Below are 18,273 nucleotides of genomic sequence, written 5' to 3'. Positions count from 1 at the left end.
GGCACACTTATAGACTTCAAAAGGTGGCACAAATGACCTCATCTCCTTGATACCAAGCCAGCTTCTTCCTGGGCACTTAAATTCACTCTCATGGCCTTTGAGCTTGTGGTTCAAGCCTGCCCTTGGACGTTTTCGTCCCATTGTGTCCCCATCTCTTTTACCCTCTGAGGACTCTCCAGGCCTTCTCCACACCTGGCTTCTTCCTAGGCACTCACTTCTGGAGGCTTCTGTCTTCTTCCTGGGTGAGTGAGTGTGGCCTTTCTGGGCAATCTTAATAGATACGAGGCATCTCTGGACCACTGTTAGGAGGGATGTTCTAGGCTGATGCCCCAGGAGACACCAAAATGGATTGTGTCCTAGGAGACTCAAGAATGTGTCTGAGGCTGGCCTTGGCCACTTAAGTATCGATGAAGTTTAAAGGTGGAAGGCTTGGCTATCGCATCAGAAGCTCATGCTCAGATACTTTACCTGAAAGTCTCAATTTCTGGTTTGCAGAAAAGTAAAACAGGGCTTGGGAGAAGGCTTAGTGATTAAAGCGCCTGCCTTGCAAGCATGAACACTGGAGTTTGTTCCAGAAATACACTTAAGTGTTGCATGGATTTTCATGTAATTCCAACCTTGGAGGGTAGGGGTGGGATCACCAGAGCAAGCTAACTAGCTAGACTAGCCACTTGGGAAAGCTCTGGGTTTGACCGAGAGACCCTGCTCAGTGAATAAGGTGGAAGAGGGGTGGGGGAAGATTTCTGATATCAAGCTCAGGCCTCCACATGTAAGCACTCCTGTGCACATGCACCATACACATGTGCCTTTCACACACACATGTGCACACACACATACACCTTCAGTTTGTGCTGAAGAGAGCAACACTTTTCATTCCTGTGTAGTAGAGAGAATGACCTGGCTGCTCCAAGGGGCTCTTTGGGCAGAGTGCCTGCCTGGTGGGGAGCCTCAGCTGACCTCCTGCAGTCTCTCCGGGCACTTCAAGGGCATTGAGTTTGTGGTCGCTGACTCAGAGGGATCCAGCCCTGAAACCAACACCACGTTTTGTCTTTTTTTGTTTTGTTTGCTTTTGCATTTCTAAATCTGGCCATGGCGGGAAAGAAAGAGCACAGCCAGTGTACACAATGCTGTCCTGAAACTGGTGCTGGGTGTGTTATGTGGGGTCTGTCGTAGAACCCTTTCCCACTCGTGACCACTGCACCATCTCTAGCCGAGATCCAAGATAAGGGTAGTCATATGTAGCCATGAAAGGGGACCATATGTAGGCATGAAAGCAAGGAGTGATGAGACTGGTGTGACCACTGTGTGAGCCACTTGCATGGTCCCAGGATTGTAGCATAGCCAGGGTCATGTGGGTGTTTCTTGGGGCTGGAGAAGTATATATATGAGGACCGGGCATAAACAGGCTCCTTCTGCAGGACGTCCAGCCTATGCATGCCAGGCAGCCTCCAGTAAATACTGTAAGTCAACTGTGCCAGCTACTGGGGTACACTGGGTTCCTCCTTGACATGTGCTATGTGGGTCTGCTGAGCTCAGCTCTGCCATCTGCAGCAGGGTGGGGCATGGGGGGGCTTGTCTCTGGGGGCCCATGGCAGATAGCATAAGGGGAGGAGTGGGCACCATCCAGTCTGGGAACCCAGCCTCAGCACCCCGCCTTGAGTCTCTAACCCCAAACACTCTGTTGTGGGGTCAGTCTCCAAACCAGCCATCATTCCCTAATGCCCAGCCCTGAGTCCCCATCCCCTGAACTCTGTGCCTGACCCAGAATGCGCTCCGAGCATGAGGGTCTTAGGGATGTCCTCATGTCAGGTTGAGGTAGAGAGAGGAGGATGAGGGGTGGGTCTAGCCACTCCCACCGGGGCTGTGAACCTTTTGCATTAAAATGTCAGCACTGGAAGCGGTTCAGCGAATAAAGTATTTACCATGCAAGTGCGGACTATAGTTTATGTCCCTAGCCACCCAAAGAAAAACAGAATGGGCTTAGGTGAATCCCTGGCGCAAGCTGGCTAACTGGGCTAACCCATGAGGCTCTGGCTTCAGCAAAAGACCTTGTCCCAGTAATAAAGCGAGGAGAGTGACTGAAGGGGATACCGGATGCCAATGTCACCTGTGCAGGTTGGAGGTCTCACAGTAAACTCTCCTCTTCCTCACTTCCCTGCTTCCTGTCCTGTCCCTTCCATCGCTTCCCTTTTCAAGTTCATTTCTGGCCCCCATCTTGTCTCCCATTCTCTCATTCTCTCCCCCACAGCAGCCCCCCTGTTGGCCACTCCCTGCCAGGCCTCTTTCCCTTTAGGCTCTGGGGAGGCTCCTGGGCCGCCTGGGTCATGGAAGTGAGCCTAGGAGTAACAAGAGAGAAAACCGTGCAAACTGCTCTTAGGAGGGCGAGGGAGGGAAGGAGAGAGGAGGGCACCTGGGACACAGGAGATGAAGGGGAAGTGTGCACAAGACTGCCAGGTACCTCTGGGGAGCCCTGCTCTGGCTCCTTACTCTGGGGTCCCCCTTCTGACTCGCTGATATCAGCTCCTCTAGCCAGACCCACGATGCCACAGTTGAAATAGAGACATGAATGGTGCCGGTATTATTCTAGAATCTTCACTAAGAATCAGCTGCTCTGAGCTGTGGGGGTGGGGGCAGGAGCTCTCTGTGTGTGGGGGGAGGCAGGAGCTCTCTGCAAAGTGAAGCTGCCTGCCTCCTTTGGGATCCTATTTCAGGAGGAGGCTGCCTTCAGAATGGGGTTCTTTCTCCAAGGGCAAGGATAGGCTTGGTGGCTATAGGTGCAGAGACAGGGCAGATGGGGCAGAGGGAAGTCTGCACCCTAGAGGGCCCCAAATGAAGCAAAGGGCTGAGGATGGCCAGCATGGGCAGCTCTGGCTACAAGGTTGGAATGTACCATAGCCTAGGTTGTGACCTCCTTATGGACAGGGTACCCCACAGGAGTCCAAGAACCAGATGGAAGGGGCATAAGGAAGTGGAGGAATTCTTTGTGGATTCTGTAGAGAGTATACACACACACTGGGCAGAGAGCAAACCAACATCCCGCCTCTCTCTCCATCTCTCCTGTCTTCTGGGTCCTGCACACACACGGGCTTTTCCATCATCACCGACATGCCTTCTGAGCCTGCAGCAAGCACCCTTTGTTCTCTGAACAAAGGGTGAAGATTGCTCTCTTTTCACAAATGAATCCATGCATCTTGGCGATTGCTCCGGCTAGGTGCATACAGACCAGCCACATTCATGGGACCCACTGCTGTGTCTCCCCAGGACTCTGGCCTCCATGGGGGCATGCTTTAGTGGTGGTTGTCTCTCTAGCCATTTCAAACAAGGGTGATATGTCACACACCCCTTCACCTCCTCTTTTGGGTGCTGTCCTCTTGGTAAATCTGAAGCCCAAGAATTTCAATGTTAAAACCCATGCCACTATCTTAAATTGCTTAGTTATGATTCTGAAAGCAGGGGGAACCTTTGCCTGCAGTTACTTCTTTCCCCAGCAATTAGGAGTCAGGGCTTGCCAGCCCAGGTAGAGGGTCCTTTTCTTCTGGTGGCTTGTGTTTATAAAGGACTCAGTCCTGAGAACCTATGTCACACCCGGCCCTGTGTCTTTGGTTCAAGGGTTTCTTATCCATCCCTGCCTGGCTTTGCACTGCAGGCTGACCTTAGTTTCTGACAACCAGTTCAGATGATGGAGAAAGAGCCCGATAGTTTTTTTCTTCTGTGGGCTACAAGTGCCTCTTGGAAGAGTGACTGCATTCTGCTATGGCTCCAGTTCCCACTAGGACCCCAGGCCGTGGGTTCTGCCCTATAGCCGGGATTGACATCTTAGTCACTTCATCAGCCCTGAGCTTTTGATGAAAGTCCTGAATTTTGTTCACTGTGAAGGGCAGATATACCTTGCTTTCCTGGTAAGCCAGGTGGCTGATGGGATACACAGAGACTCCTGGGTCCTAGGAGGAGGTGCTGGAGCCCTGGACCCCTTAGTTGACTCTCATGAGGTGACCTGAGCTGGAGGGGGAGGTCATGGCATCTCCATGCTGCCACAGTGGCCGGGTGGCATCTCTATCCTGCTACAACAGCCGAGTGGCTCATGCCCACCTCTGCCTGCTCTTTGCATCCTTCTCCATGGGACACAGAATGCTGACAGTCCGGGGTCAGCCCTAGCCAGGCTCCTGCCTGTAGTCAACAAATGCTATAAAGCTAGGCTCTAGTCGGGTGCATTCTGTTTACACATGTCTTGTTATGCCATGAAAGATGCTCTACTACAACAGAGGTCAGTCGAGGTGACCACATGAGTGTCCACTCAAGAGAAAGTCCCGAAGGGTGGCGTGTGCCTGCCAATGAAGACAAGCATATGGTGACTGTCAATTTGGGGACTAGCAATGCTCTTGAACTGAGGGCCAGAGAGGGTATTGACTTTCTGTGCATCATAAGAGCCTTTCAACCACCATGCTGTGTGTAATCTTCGTAGCATGACTCCTTTATGTCTATGAATGCACTGACCCTTCCCCTCTTCAAGTCCCTCACTATTATTTCCTGCATTTCATAGCCAGGGGAGACATATGTCTTTGGTTACATGGATGGATTGCCTTGAGCCTGGGGGTGTTGTCATAGAATAGGTCAGGTAGCCTAAGTCAGGAATCCAGGAGATTCGGCATAGCAGCCTGAAGTGTAAGAAATGTGAAACCTGAAGTCCAGTGTGGCATATCCCTCTGCTTGTGGCTGGGGCAGGAGCCCGGCCTTGGTGGTCAGCATCACTATGGCATCACGTGGTACCCCTCCCGGTCCTGGAATGGGGTAGAAGGCCAGCCGCCCACACCTTGTTTTATTCCTGCAGCTCTCACGCGGACACCAGGTGGCGCTGTCGTCCATCAGTTACGTTGGCTGCTCTCTGTCAGTCCTCTGCCTGGCTGCCACACTGGTCACCTTCGCAGTACTGTCGTGAGTCACCCTCTCCCCGTGTCCCCAGGAGGTCTAGCAACTTACTGGAAATGTCTATGCATCCTGTCACTCTGGTCATACCCCTCTCTGACTTTGAAGACCCTGGGGGTGTGTCTGAGCCCTGCTAGGTGGAGTACAGATGTGACTATGTGACTGTTCTCCCAGTGATGCTCACTTTCAAAATCTGATGTGCAGGGAAGATACAAAGAAATAGCAAGGCCCGTGGAGTGGCGTTAGCAGGTTTTAGACACACTTGAAAGGTCTGGAAAACCCCATATCGACACTTGAGGAGTTCTGGGGGCAGGGGGAGATCTAAGTCAGGCAAGAGCGAGCACAGGCATCCTTGACTCTCCCCTCCTCAGCAGGCTATGAGGCCAAGTCATGCATAAATGCCTTTGGATGGGGCCCATCAATAACCAAGAAAGCCAAGGAATAACTAAATGCTTTCTTGCGCAGTCTGCCATGCACAAGGAGACAGTGCAGAGGTGAGCATCTTGGGTTGGGAGGCTAGGAAGCTATCCCTGTTGGTTATCATCCAATACTACAGGCAGAGCCCTGCCAGGAATGGCTATAAAAGAGTGGCAGGCCCCAAAACCATTCTCCTGTATCCAAGCGGCTCCTTCCCTTCCTGTTATCCTCGATGATGTCCATGATGTCACGAGGTGCATATTCTTGCAGGTTCTGATTCAAAATTCAGATTAATGCCCCTGCCCGCCCCCTCCCCAGGGTGGAGGGTGTGGAACAGAAGAGGACCCAGGGAATTTAGAAGAGCCATTGGAATGCCAGAAAGGCTCAGGCTGTGCAGGGTGGTTGGGTTTATGAAAGGAGCTGGGATGCTAGCTAAGAGTGAAAGGGAGCAGCTGAGGGTCCAAGCAGGGAGTGACAGCATGGAGGAGTAGGGTCTATAAAGATACCCATGGTGTCTCAAAGAGAAGTAGGGAGGGGACCAGAATGGGGATAGGGTGTCAAGGCGGACTCCGGGACTCATACTGGCCTCTCTGTCTCCAGTTCTGTCAGTACCATTCGGAACCAGCGTTACCACATCCATGCCAACCTGTCCTTTGCTGTCCTGGTGGCCCAGGTCCTGCTGCTCATCAGTTTCCGTATGGAGCCTGGCACGGTGAGTAGGTGCTGATCCCCACCCTGTTGCTGTCCCTCTGCACCCAGGCGTCTCTTCAGGGGACACCGGGGAGGGGATGTGTTAGGAGTGGGCATGGGTGCTGAGTAACAGATCAGAAATTGTTAGAACAACTTTGGACTGAGAAACCGAGCCTCAGCTCCCTGGGGTGAAAATTAGGTCATGTGACTAGAGGCGTCCAGGAAATAGACACAGGGAAGAAAAACCTCAGCAGGGCTGCTGGGCACCTCATGGCCTCACCCTGCATCTTTGTTTGACCCCCAGGTCCCATGCCAGGTGCTGGCTGTCCTCCTGCACTACTTCTTCCTGAGTGCCTTTGCTTGGATGATGGTGGAGGGCCTGCATCTCTACAGTATGGTGATCAAGGTCTTCGGGTCAGAGGACAGCAAGCATCTCTACTACTATGGGATAGGCTGGGGTATGTAGGGGGGTGGGCAGATGGCAGGGATAGGCTGAGCTATGTGGTAGGGGTGGGGCAGGTGGCAGGGGTGGAGCCAATTAAGATAAGTAGGGAGGGATGAGGTGGGTCAAGCAAAAGTGGGACAGGTGGGGTGGAGTGGGTCTTAGTGGCAGTGAAGCAGAGGAGGTGGATGTGGGACAGGGTTTGGGGGAGAAGAGACAGGTCTTACGGAGGTGGGATGGGATCAGGTGGGGATGGGATGGGATCAGGTGGGGATGGGATGAGGTCAGATGGGGATGGGATCAGGTGGGGATGGGATCAGGTGGGGATGGGATGGGATCAGGTGGGGATGGGATCAGGTGGGGATGGGATGGGATCAGGTGGGGATGGGATCAGGTGGAGATGGGATGGGATCAAGTGGGGATGGGATCACGTGGGGATGGGATGGGATCAGGTGGGGATGGGATGGGATCAGGTGGGGATGGGATGGGATCAGGTGGGGATGGGATGGGATTGGGCAGATCAGGTTGTGGGGTAGCACTGGTGAAGATGGCACCTGTCAGCATGCTTCAACTTTTGAACATGGCTTATTAATGTTCTGTCACTTTGGGAAGAATGTGCTGTCTGCTGTTGGGATGTGTGTTCTCTCAGTGCCAGGCTTAGCTGTCTCAAGGTGACACCCAAGCCCTCTGTTTTGGCCTAGATCTTTCCTCTAGTTGCTCTTCCAGCTCTTTGAAGTGAGGTAGTGACGTCACTTGGTCTGTTTCCTGTTTTCCCCCTTTCGCCTTCTTTTGAATTAAGTGGGTATTTTCCTGCGCAGCATTTTAATTCTCCTAATGAGTTTTCCACCGCTTTTTTTCTGGGTTGTTTTCTTAGTGGTTGCCCCCGTGCTTATTGTATGCATTTCAGCATATTAAAATCTATTTTATGTTCTTACTAAATTACAGCGCAACACGGAAACGCTGCTTTTAAGTGGTTCTATTACTTTATTCCTCTTTCTGTGGTTATTGCTATACATATCACAACTACATGGGGGGGGGGCAGGCTATAATATTACTTTATCAACTTCGCCTCTCTTAAAGAGGCCGAGAGAGGAGATGGGTTGTGTACCCAGCTTTTGTCCTGTTATCCATCGGACGCACTGTGTCTGCTCCTCTGCGTTTGTCCCTGTGAGTTTGAATTGCCATCTGGCCTTGTCACCGTGCCCCAACACAGCTTTGTCACTCTCCCTCCCCTGCATGCCTCGGAAGCATATTGCATTTCTATTTGTTATGGTCCTAATAATGCAGCTCTATAAATGTCATTTGATATTATTGCTTTTTAACTCAATTGAGGGGAAAAAAAGAGGGCGCACAACTCTATTGTTGCTGATAATTCCATAATTTATCAGCGCTGTTGTGTGTGTAGGTCTGTGTTTCTATGTGTGTGTGTGTGTATTTGTGCGCGTAGGTGTGTGTCTCTCTGTGCGTGTGTGTTTCTGTATGTCTGCATGCATGTGGCTTTGTGCATGCACTGATGTGCATATCTGTGCATGTCATCGCCTTTGGTGCCTGCGTCGGGTGAGGCAGGCCCTCTGAGCACATGCTCAGATGGTTGTTTATCTGGGAGTGTCTGTCTCACCTTCATTTTACAAGGCAGTCATACAGGACACAGATCCTTTCCCCTGGGGCACTTTGTGGCCCCTCATTGCCTCTGTCTCCATGGCTGGCTCTGAAGTCTGTTCTTTATCCAGATCCTGGAGCTGAAGGGCTGCTTTTCTCCCAAGGTGTTCAGCAGTTTCACTTCCTTTCAGCCTTTGCACTCAGTCGTGTCCAGGCTGCCTCCCTCCCGCATTCTCTGGTGTTCTTCCTGGACCTTATCGGCTGTCGAAGCGGCGGCCACAGTGTCTTCAGACACCCGGTTCACTCTGCTCTCCTCTCTGGCACTCTCTGGTGCCTGCCCGAAGTCCTATGGTGTCTGCGTTTCTCTGGGGACTCTGTTGGCTCCTGCTTCCTCTGATCTTCAAGTCACGAAGTTTTCGTGGTGTTTGAGTCCTCTGACTCTTCCTCCTGCTGCTTGGCCCCTGCTGGCTCCTCTAGTGGAGCTTCCATTTCAGCGATTATACTTTTCACTTCCGGAGTGCCCATTTGATCCTTGTTTCTCCTTTTTCATTTTTTTAGAATTCCCATCTGCTCTCTGATACCCTGAAGATACCTCGCCCGCCCGTCACTCTGCTGGTGGCTTTAGTTAGTTCTTTCAGCATCTTCAATGACATTGGCCCCTCCCAGGCGGCTGCGCGGGTCACATTTTTCTGCGATCCTATATGACTTAGAACCTTTGCTGAGGGTCTGGTGTTTTGGGATGAGCTCGCTCAGGGCTCTGAGCCTCCTCAAGTGTCCACTTGTCTGCTGGCTTGCTGCTCTGTTGTTTGAACTGCTTGACGCTGGTCCTGGACTGGCCTTTCCTAGCAGGGCATGGGAGAGCAGGGACAGAGGGAGGACAGTGCCCACCTGGTGTCATGCTGTTCTTCGTAGGTCTCTGGGAAGGGACAGTGGCCTCTGATCTGCAGAGCTCCTCTCTATCCTAAGAGTCAGCTGAGGTAGGACACAGATAGATGCCACATCTGTATAGATGAGCACCCTTCAGACTAGGGTTGGAGGCAGGCAAGCAGCACGGGTGTCAATGGCTTCCTTCAAATGGATCTTTCCAATGTAGAGCTGAGGGCTATGGATTCTGGCTCTATCTCCCACAAATATCCTGCAGGCCTGGGCTGGGGAGCATGAGAAGGGCTGAGCCTTGGCTGTGTCACCAGCCAGTTAAGCAGGTGAGCCACTCAAGTGTCCCTGACCTCCCTATTCTTACATGGATTTTGTAGATGTCTGTGAGATTGTTTACCTCAATCTGCTGCACACACTTAGGAAAGTTTACAGGGATTTTGAAAGTTTCAAAAGTCCGATCCTTATCATCCATAGTCTCACTGGGCCACGGCCTGTGCAGCGTCCTGGTCTCGGCTTGTTGGCTGTATTGACTCTTGCCCATCCCAAGGAACCGCTGCCAGCACAGTGGATTCGCTTCCTGCCAGTGTCGCCCAGAGGATGGGCACCCACCGCGTTTGCAATTGTTATAAAACACGGGCCAGGCGTCAGGGACCTGCTGCTTATTTCTACTTCCCTTCAAATGGGTTTAATTTCCTCAGCCCTCATTATGCAAACAGCAGATTAACCGTGTTTACTGTGTGCGCTTCGCGTTGGCAAGTGTCATTTATTTGAGACCAAAGTGGAGGCGTTGACACTTGACACTTTCCTTGGGATTCCCAGAAGAGCCGAGAGCAGAGGATGTGAGTGGGCAGCTACCTCCTACGGCTGCAGGCCATGCAGCTGGTACCCTCTGTCCCCACGGTTCCCACTCAGCATGACTACTTAGTTTATCCCTGTTCCTGTTCAGCCTGACTGCTTACAGTTTCAGTATATGTATGGCACAAGGCTGGGCGTCCCCTGCTCTCCATCCCTTCAGGGAGGCTGGTTCAAATGTGACCTGTTCCCTCAGGCCCCCTGATTGCCCTAGTTGGAGGGTGGTTCCTTCCTGTGACTTCTGACTTCAGTTAGGAAAGATCTAGAAAGACGTGGATGACGACCTACTGTAGCTTACTAATTTCTTCATGGAAACTGGTCATTCTGGTAGAGAGGGCCAGGTGCTCGGGACTGATAGACGGCGTGTGTGGATGTGTGCGTGGGTGTGTGGATAGGTGTGTGATGGGTGTGTGGGTGGGTTGTGAGTGTGTGGTGTGATGGGTGTGTGAGTGGGTTGTGAGTGTGTGAGTAGGTGTGTGGTGTGATGGGTGTATGGGTGGGTTGTGAGTGTGTGAGTGGGTGTGTGGTGTGATGGGTGTGTGAACGGATTGTGAATGTGTGTGTGTTGGTGTGCGAGTGTGTGACAATCCACCCTATCCATCCTGGAGGAATATTTTACTTGGTCTGCCAGTACTGGAGAAAAATGAGCTATTGGTCAATATTAAAACACCATGGGACATTACCTACAATGGCAAAATCCCTTTGAAAACCGAGAGGGCAGGGCATCCTGCTTCCCAGTGTGGCAGGACCTGGCATCTTCTGATGCCCACACTTGCGGTCCTCACAGAACTCAGTCCGCAGCCCTGATACAAGCTCTCTACAAACAGAACTCCAGGCAGCTCTGACCCCCGCAGCCTCCATCCATCTTCCCACCATCCTGCCTTTAATTAATTTCGTCAGGAGCCCGTGAACTGTGTCTTTCATCTTGCCAGCGCTAGGTTGGCTTCGGGCCTAAGTACAGTCAGTCTGCCGGCAGCAGGGTTTTTAGCCCCCAGCCCCTAATGAAGAAGGAATTGGAACTGGCTCAGAAGACCCTGCTACGGGCAGAGACCCCAGGAAACATAGCTGCTTCCCCTCAGATTGCTCCCTGGTGGTGCTTCACCCTGCACATAACCGAAGCTTTTAGGAATCTAATGCTTTGTGGAAGCTGAGGTGAGGTGGGGAGGCATGGAGTCAGGTACAGGTTTGCTGGCAGCCGCACCCTGAGCTGGGGACAGGGGTTTGTGGAAGCGAGGGGAACAGGTTGTGTCCCCAGGGAGACGAGGGACTGTGGTGCCTGCATTTTGATGGAGCCAGCTGGAATTTGATTACCAACTCAGCCCCGAGAGATGTCACAAGGTTTATTGTTCTCTATTGAACTTGATGTCTTCTGTGACTTCCCCCATCATGTGGGGCGAGACCCCATCGAAGCCCGTTCCAGGCCTGCCTTCCTCTGCATTTTTATTTAGGATGCCAGCTCAGCCTCTGTGCGGTGGTGGGTTATTAATCAGGGCCTGCTGGGTGACGCTGTGGTAATAACCAGCTTCCTACCTTTGGCTGGGTTTAAATGCTGTCCGCGTTAGGGTTATTACTGCTGTGATGAAACACCGTGACCAAACATCAACTTGGGGAGGAAAGGGTTTATTTCATTCACAGGCCCATGTAACAGTTCCTCTTCAGAGACAGTGAGGACAGGAACTCAAGCAGGGCAGGAGCCGCGAGGCAGGAGCTGATGCAGAGGTCATGGAGGGGTGCTGCTTACTGGCTTGCTCCCCACAGTTTGCTCAGTCTTTCTTCTTATAAAACCCAGGACCACCAGCCCAGGGATAACACCACCCACCATGGGCTGGACCCTCCTTCCCCCACCGCAATCACTAATTAAGAAAATGCCTTACAGCTGGATCCTATGGCGTTCTCAACCGAGGCTCCCCCTGTTGACTCTAGCTGGTGCCAAGTTGTCCGAAAACTAGCCAATACAAATGCCAAGCACTGGCTTGGAGTTTTTGAGACCAGTCCACCCTGAACAGTGCCAGCGAGAGGGTCAAGAACCTGGAGTCCAGAGTGGAGAGGTCACCACCAGAACCAGTGCTGGGAATTCAGTGCTGAACCTGTGAAAAGCACACGACATTCCAGCTTGCCACGCAGAACAAGGTCCCAGGAGCCTCGCCGTGCAGAGTGCATGCTTGTCACAGGTGGAACAACAGCAAACATGGAAAGGCGGCCTCAGTAATTTCTCGGGAGGTGTCCAAGCATTCCCCAGCAGTAGTTCCCCAGATATGTCTGTCACCCCTACCAGGATCTTAGGAGGCCAAATCCAGGCATGGCATTAGGCCGGGCCCTCTGAAAAGCATCACTGTTCCTGAGAGGAGTGCATCTCAACCCAGTGAGATGATATTTGCAGTGACAGGGTCAGAAGGACTCCAGATGGCCCACAAAGGAGTGGCACAAGTTTGCTGGGGTTTTGGGGAAGACAGTTTCAGGTGGGAGCAGCTGGGGAACCTGAGTCACCCAGGATGCTGTTTAGGACAGGGATCAGTGTCACACACGAGGGCTTTACTGTTCATATGCATGTCATGGGGTCCTTGCCCCATTTGATCCCCATTTCATAAATGAGAGCATGGATGCCCAGAGAGGTCCAGCCGGCTCCCTGAGGTTGCACATCAGGTTTGGTGTGTTCTCAGGAAGGGAGCAAGGTGTCATTTGATCCCACGACCCAGGCTTCTTCCCTTTGTTGTCTTTTGTCTGTGTCTACTGTCCTTGTTTTTCTGTCTGTGAACTTTTCTTTCTAATTTTGGACCCCAAAGACACATAATCAGATTCCCAAAGCAGGTCACATGGATGAAAGAAAGGAAGAAAGGAAGGAAGGAAGGAAGGAAGGAAGGAAGGAAGGAAGGAAGGAAGGAAGGAAGGAAGGAAGGGAGAGCGGTAAAGAGAAAGGGAGAGAGAGGGAAAGAGAGGGGTGGATGGGTGGATGAAGCCCCCAGGTTTTCCACTTCTCTGCTTGGCACTGTCTCCTGAGCAATCTACCCACCCTCTTGCTGTCCCCTGGCTGGTCATCAGTCATGTGATGACATACAGTCATGACCTGGGTCCAGGTCAATCTTCCAAAGTACCAGAGGCAATGTTGCCATCTAGGGTGGACTGTGAGAGCCTGGCGTAAGATGTGCCTTCCAGAGCCTGGGGGCGCTGCATCATCTCTTGCCTCAGTGTCTTCTTGATGCTCGAGGCTGTGGCTGCATCCAGCGGGGAGCAGAGAGTCATCGCCAACATTTCCTCCAATCACCATGGAGAAGCGTCCATCTTTTCCCAGCGGCACTTGCAGGGGAGGCTGAGGGTGACTGGGGTCCACAGCACTGGCTGTTTCCTGTGCTGGCCACTGCGTTCAGAGACTCCCTGATGTCTCATGTCTTTGGGTTTAAACTGGTCCTTGCCTCAGAGGCAAAGGATGTGGGGGGAAATGTCTTAAAAGATGAAGCTAGACTCCAAACCTCAATTCTGATGAGAGAATAGAGGCATGAATAGCTCCCCGTCTGCAGGGGGCACTAGAGAGCTGTGGGGTGGAGACACTGGACTCCTCTCACACATCTGGGTGAAGCTGGAAAATAGTTTCCTCTAGGCAATGGTTCTCAGTCTTCCTAACGCTGAGACCCCTTAATGCAGTGCCTCACGTTGTGGTGACCCCCAATCATAAAATTATCTTTGTTGCTACTTCATAACTGTAATTTTGCTACTGTTATGAATTGTAATGTAAATATCTGATATGTGGCCCTGTGAAAGGGTCATGTGCCCCCCCACCCCCCCCAGGTGAGAACCACTTCTCTAGAGCCCTTTCTCCTTGGAGGGATCCAGTTCCTTCGGCTCTTTGGCCCCCCCCATGGAGAAGGCAAAGGGACCAGATCCCGAGCTGGTGGAAATGCTGAGTGGCGAGAAATGTTTGTAATCTTAGAGAGGCTCAGCCTGAAAGTTCACATGTGTTGGGGGGAAGTGCAGTCATGTTTCAGAGTGAAACCCCACACCGTAGCTGAGCTGAAGAACGCTGAGCAACTTCCTCCTCGTGGAGGCTCACGTCTGGTCTGAATATATATATATATAAATGCCCTGAACTTGTGAAGTGCAGGGAGCAGTCAGCTAGCTCTGGGCTGCCTGGCTCTGAGAGCAGTTTGACCTGGAGTTCTTGCTTGGCAGGGAGAAGGAATGCTGTGGGAATTGCTGGTCTAGATGTTTTTCTAGTTTGTTCTTAGACCTCGCTGAGGTTTTTGTTGCTTTTAAAAACAAATCCAGCTCAAAGTGGCTTAGGCACAAAGGGAAATGAATGGTTCGTATGGCCAAAAGAGGTCCATGGTAGTTACATTTGGGTCTTGATCCTTGGACTTGCACAACACAAATTTGCCTTTGTTGATGTTCTCACTGGCAGTGCCCTGAGCTTTCCTGAACTCCCCACAGTGCCAAGGTGGCTGCACAAGCCCCACCCGTCCCACCAATGTCCTTGACCTCTCTGCAATGCCATGAGGAGAGGGTTCTTCTTCCTTCCCAGTCTCAAAGGCAGTCTTGCTTTTAAGTCCCTGCTGGAGTCTTATTGATTTATCCAGGTCACATGTCCATCTTTCAATAAATCCTATGGCCAAGGGGGGATTGATGGTCCTCTGTGACAGTCATGGGTCACATGCCTGAGAGCCAGGAAGGAGTCAGTCTCTGGGCCCCATCTGTGGAGCAGAATGGCTGGCTGGAGAGTTATGGGCTCAAACACTGGCAGCGTGGGAACTGTATACTTGATAGTCTAGTCCTTCCCCTGTGTCTATGGAGTGGTTTCTGTCCTCACACTCTCTTAGGGAGTACCTTAGGTTTTATTGCTGTAAATAGGCACAATGACCACAGCAACTATTTTTTTTTTTGGCTAGGCTTTCATTTATTCATTTATTTCTTAAAATATAACAAAATAAGATATAATAAGATAAAACCAAAACTATCACATTGAAGAAGATTAGGACAAACCAAGAGAAGGCCCAAGAACCGGAGACCCATTCATTCTCACACCCAGGAATCCCATTAAAAATACTAAACTGGAAGTCATATATTTATAAAAATGATTTTGCTTATTTATTTAATTAATTTTTCAAGACAGGATTCCTCGGTGTAACAGCCATGGCTGTCCTGGAACTAGCTCTTGTAGATCAGGCTGGCCTCAAACTCACAGAGATCAGCCTGCCTCTGCCTCCTGAGTGCTGGGACTAAAGGTATGCGCCACCACTGCCCACAAAGCAACTATTATAAAGAAAAACATTTAGTTGAGGCTGGCTTACAGTTTCAGATGTTTAGCCCTTATCATCACACGATAAGGGTCACTCCCTATATGCCAAGCATTCAAACACACGAGTCTTTGGGGGCTATTCCTATTCAAAGCACCCTAGGGAGCCAACCTGTGGAATGTGGGGTGTTCAACAGAGGCCTGGGCCTCTGCCTACTGAATGCCCAGGACACATATCCTTGTTAACATACACAAAATGTCCTCAGCCACTCATACATGCTTCTTGTAAGTCAATTTGAGCTAGCTAGGAATTGTGACCAAAACAGAGGTCACCAAGCATCCCTTCTTGTCACCATGAACCACCCTGCCCCAAGCACAGGACTGTGACAGACTCCTAGGCTCCTGTGAGTGAGACCATGTGTGACCTCTGGCTTAGCTTGTGAGTTCCTTGCGTCTAACAGCGCTCTGGGCCCAGGGCTCAGCCATAGTCTCCACGGCACATGCCAGCTATGAGCTGAGCACACATGTCTGTGGACGGAAGGGATGGAAACACGCCACGTGACACCTCCATCTCTCCGCAGGGTGCCCGCTCCTCATCTGCATCATCTCCGTGTCATCCTCTATGGACAGTTATGGGACGAGTGACAGGTGAGTGACCCTCTGTCCTCTGAATATGCCATATGATTGGCAGGCCTCCTGTAGAGGAGGATGCTGGAAGGTGCCCACAGTCTCAGATGCCCACATTCACCTGGGTGGAGAGTGATCATCCGCTGGCTACCCCAAGCCTGCACAGAATAGCAATCCTCTTATGCTCTTAGAACCAGCAATGGGAGCCAGGTGGTGGTGGCACACACCTTTAATCCCACCACTCGGGAAGCAGAGGCAGGAGGATTTCTGAGTTTGAGGCCAGCCTGGTCTACAAAGCAAGTTCCAGGGCAGCCAGGACTAGCCAGAGAAACCCTGTCTTGAAAACAAAAATAAAAACAAAAGCAAGCAACAACAAAAACACCAACAAAAAAGAACCTCAATATGGTTGTTACAATGTTCCAGGTTTTCTTTTCTTTTTTGCATTTATTTATTCAGTGTATGTGTGTGTGTGTAAATGTACTTGATTGCACATGCATATATGCATGTACACACACGCCATGGCACACATGTGGAGGTCAGAGGGCACCTTTCAGAAGTCAATCCCTTCCTTCCATGGCATGGGTCCTGGGATTCGAACTCACGTTGTCAGGAGGCCTGACAGAAAGTGCTTTTACCCCCGATCCTTCTGATGGGAATTTTGAAATCCATGTTCTTCTTCCAGCTGCGTGGCTCTAGTCACCTGTGAAGCCCATGTCTGTGACCTTCAGGCCTTTCTCGGGTGTTAGTGAATATAGAGCATCTGGCTGAGGGAATAAGAGAATATGCAGAAGAGCACAGTCTGGAATGCACAGGCTGATGGGTCTTGTAGCCCCCACTTGTCTGGGAGGTCTGGGCTGCCCTTTCCTGCTGTCTCAGTGGGTCCCAATTGTGTCATGAGGAAGGAGCATTAGTGTCCAGGATTGAGAAGATGACATTCCTAGACTCCACTCCAGCACTGGAAGGACACGGAACCCTGTGGGGAAGCCGGCCATCTTGCCTGAGTTAGGGGCCATGTCTCTGAGAACAGGTAGACTCCCACACCCTAGTCGCTGTACCCCGGCATGTTTGAGCAATTGCTGGGACGCACTGGAACTTCTCCTGTGCATGGGAATGTGTGTGTGTGTGCTGGGCATGTGACCAACCAGTTCCCTGAGCCCCACTGAAGGCGCCTCCCTGGCCAGCACTTGACTTGCTCTGCAAAGACCCGAGCCAGTCCATGGTATGGCTTTTGTTTATTGTGGTAATGAAGCAGAAATCTACCCTGGGCTCTGGCTGAGCTCCCCAGAAATGGCGGACCTAGGCATCGATTCTGAGAAATCCTCTCCAAGAAAAAAAACCCCGAGGTCACCACAGGAGTGATAGGATGAAGTGTGGGTGTCGTGGCAGCTCTTGGAGCCGATGAATTCTTTCACTGTGCTGAGGCCCTGCCGTTGTAGTTGCTGAGGACCACTGGGGTAGAGGTGCCTCTGTGGAGGGTGGACAAGGTTACCCAGGTAACTCTTTTCTCTCCACAGCTGCTGGCTGTCACTGGGGAGCGGTGCCATTTGGGCCTTTGTGGGCCCTGCCCTGCTTGTCATTGTGGTAAGTCCCCCCACTTCATGGGCAGAGTCAGGCAGGTCAGGGGAAGAGCCATGTGAACTGTTACAGGCTCCCTGAGAATACACCCCAAGATATAGCATCATGCTGACATTTATCTTTTATACTTGCTTTCTCTTTGGGGGGAGGGGTTGGCTACCCATAGCCTCAGGAAAGTCCTGAGTTTGCAGCAACCCCAACAAGTCCTCAGTGCACCTCACTGAGCTCAGGCCCAGAGGCCTGCCCTGGAACCCAAAGGCTGGTGTGCTAGAGGGTGCTCATGAGAACCCCGCATGTAAGTGGAGACTCATATTGTGAAGTGAAGACAAGCGTCAGCGAGGACAGTCAGGGGCATAGGTACCGGTATCAGCCACATAGCTCAAAGCGGGACGCCAGCCCTTGGCTAAGGAGCTTTTTATCTTCCCTGTGGCTATTCTCTGTGGTAGGTGCCCCAGAGTTAGCAAGCAGCCAGACCCATTCAGCATCCTTGTAACCATGGCTACTTCCTCCTGCTGACCTCAGTGCTTGTGTGCTGAGGCTCATGTCTGTTGGGATGTGGGAGTTCACAGAGCCAACTGAGTCATAGGGGTTGGGACACCATCACCACCCCTGCCTAGACTGAGTCATAACGGGGATCTGGAGCTTCTGCCCACCTCCCTGCTACCTTTGCATGGTGTTGTGCCCTTTATGGGTCCAGCGTGGGCCGTTGCTGGCCAGTGCCGAAGGATACCCTTTATAGAGGTACATTGGCCTTCAGTAGGTTGGTTTGCCACCCCAAGATGGGATATCCCAGTTCCATCTTGATAGCAGAGTGGTGTGTGGGGGGAGACACATACACGCGTCGTCCTCACATCTTAGGTGACACCAGACTACACATCTCACCAGATAAAGGGTGGGGTGACCTCTGGGAAATCTTGGACTGCATCTGAGGGCCACCCTCTTCCTCCATCTACACGCACACTTCAAGAAGGTCATAACCCCATCCTGCTCCTCTCCTTTTCCTGTTAGTAAATTATAAAGGAAATTGAGGAAGATGCCAAATGGCTGG

At 51.6% G+C, this 18,273-nt stretch overlaps 1 protein-coding gene across 2 annotated transcripts in view; it reads left to right on the top strand.

Annotated features, from left to right (window-relative positions):
• The window catches only part of Adgrd1 (adhesion G protein-coupled receptor D1), a 113,162-nt gene that overhangs the window by 82,422 nt on the left and 12,467 nt on the right, over window positions 1-18,273 (top strand). For both annotated transcript variants that reach the window (XM_057765957.1, XM_057765958.1), the window contains 5 exons: window positions 4,829-4,932; window positions 5,941-6,052; window positions 6,335-6,488; window positions 15,605-15,671; window positions 17,165-17,231. In XM_057765957.1, the coding sequence (XP_057621940.1) occupies window positions 4,829-4,932; window positions 5,941-6,052; window positions 6,335-6,488; window positions 15,605-15,671; window positions 17,165-17,231 (504 nt within the window). The remainder of the gene's footprint in view (window positions 1-4,828; window positions 4,933-5,940; window positions 6,053-6,334; window positions 6,489-15,604; window positions 15,672-17,164; window positions 17,232-18,273) is intronic.

This window comes from Chionomys nivalis, chromosome 3 (assembly GCF_950005125.1).
Source record: "Chionomys nivalis chromosome 3, mChiNiv1.1, whole genome shotgun sequence".
Lineage (NCBI taxonomy): Eukaryota > Metazoa > Chordata > Mammalia > Rodentia > Cricetidae > Chionomys > Chionomys nivalis.
The sequence above is the reverse complement of the archived record's forward strand: the minus strand, read 5'-3'. Positions and strand labels throughout refer to the sequence as shown.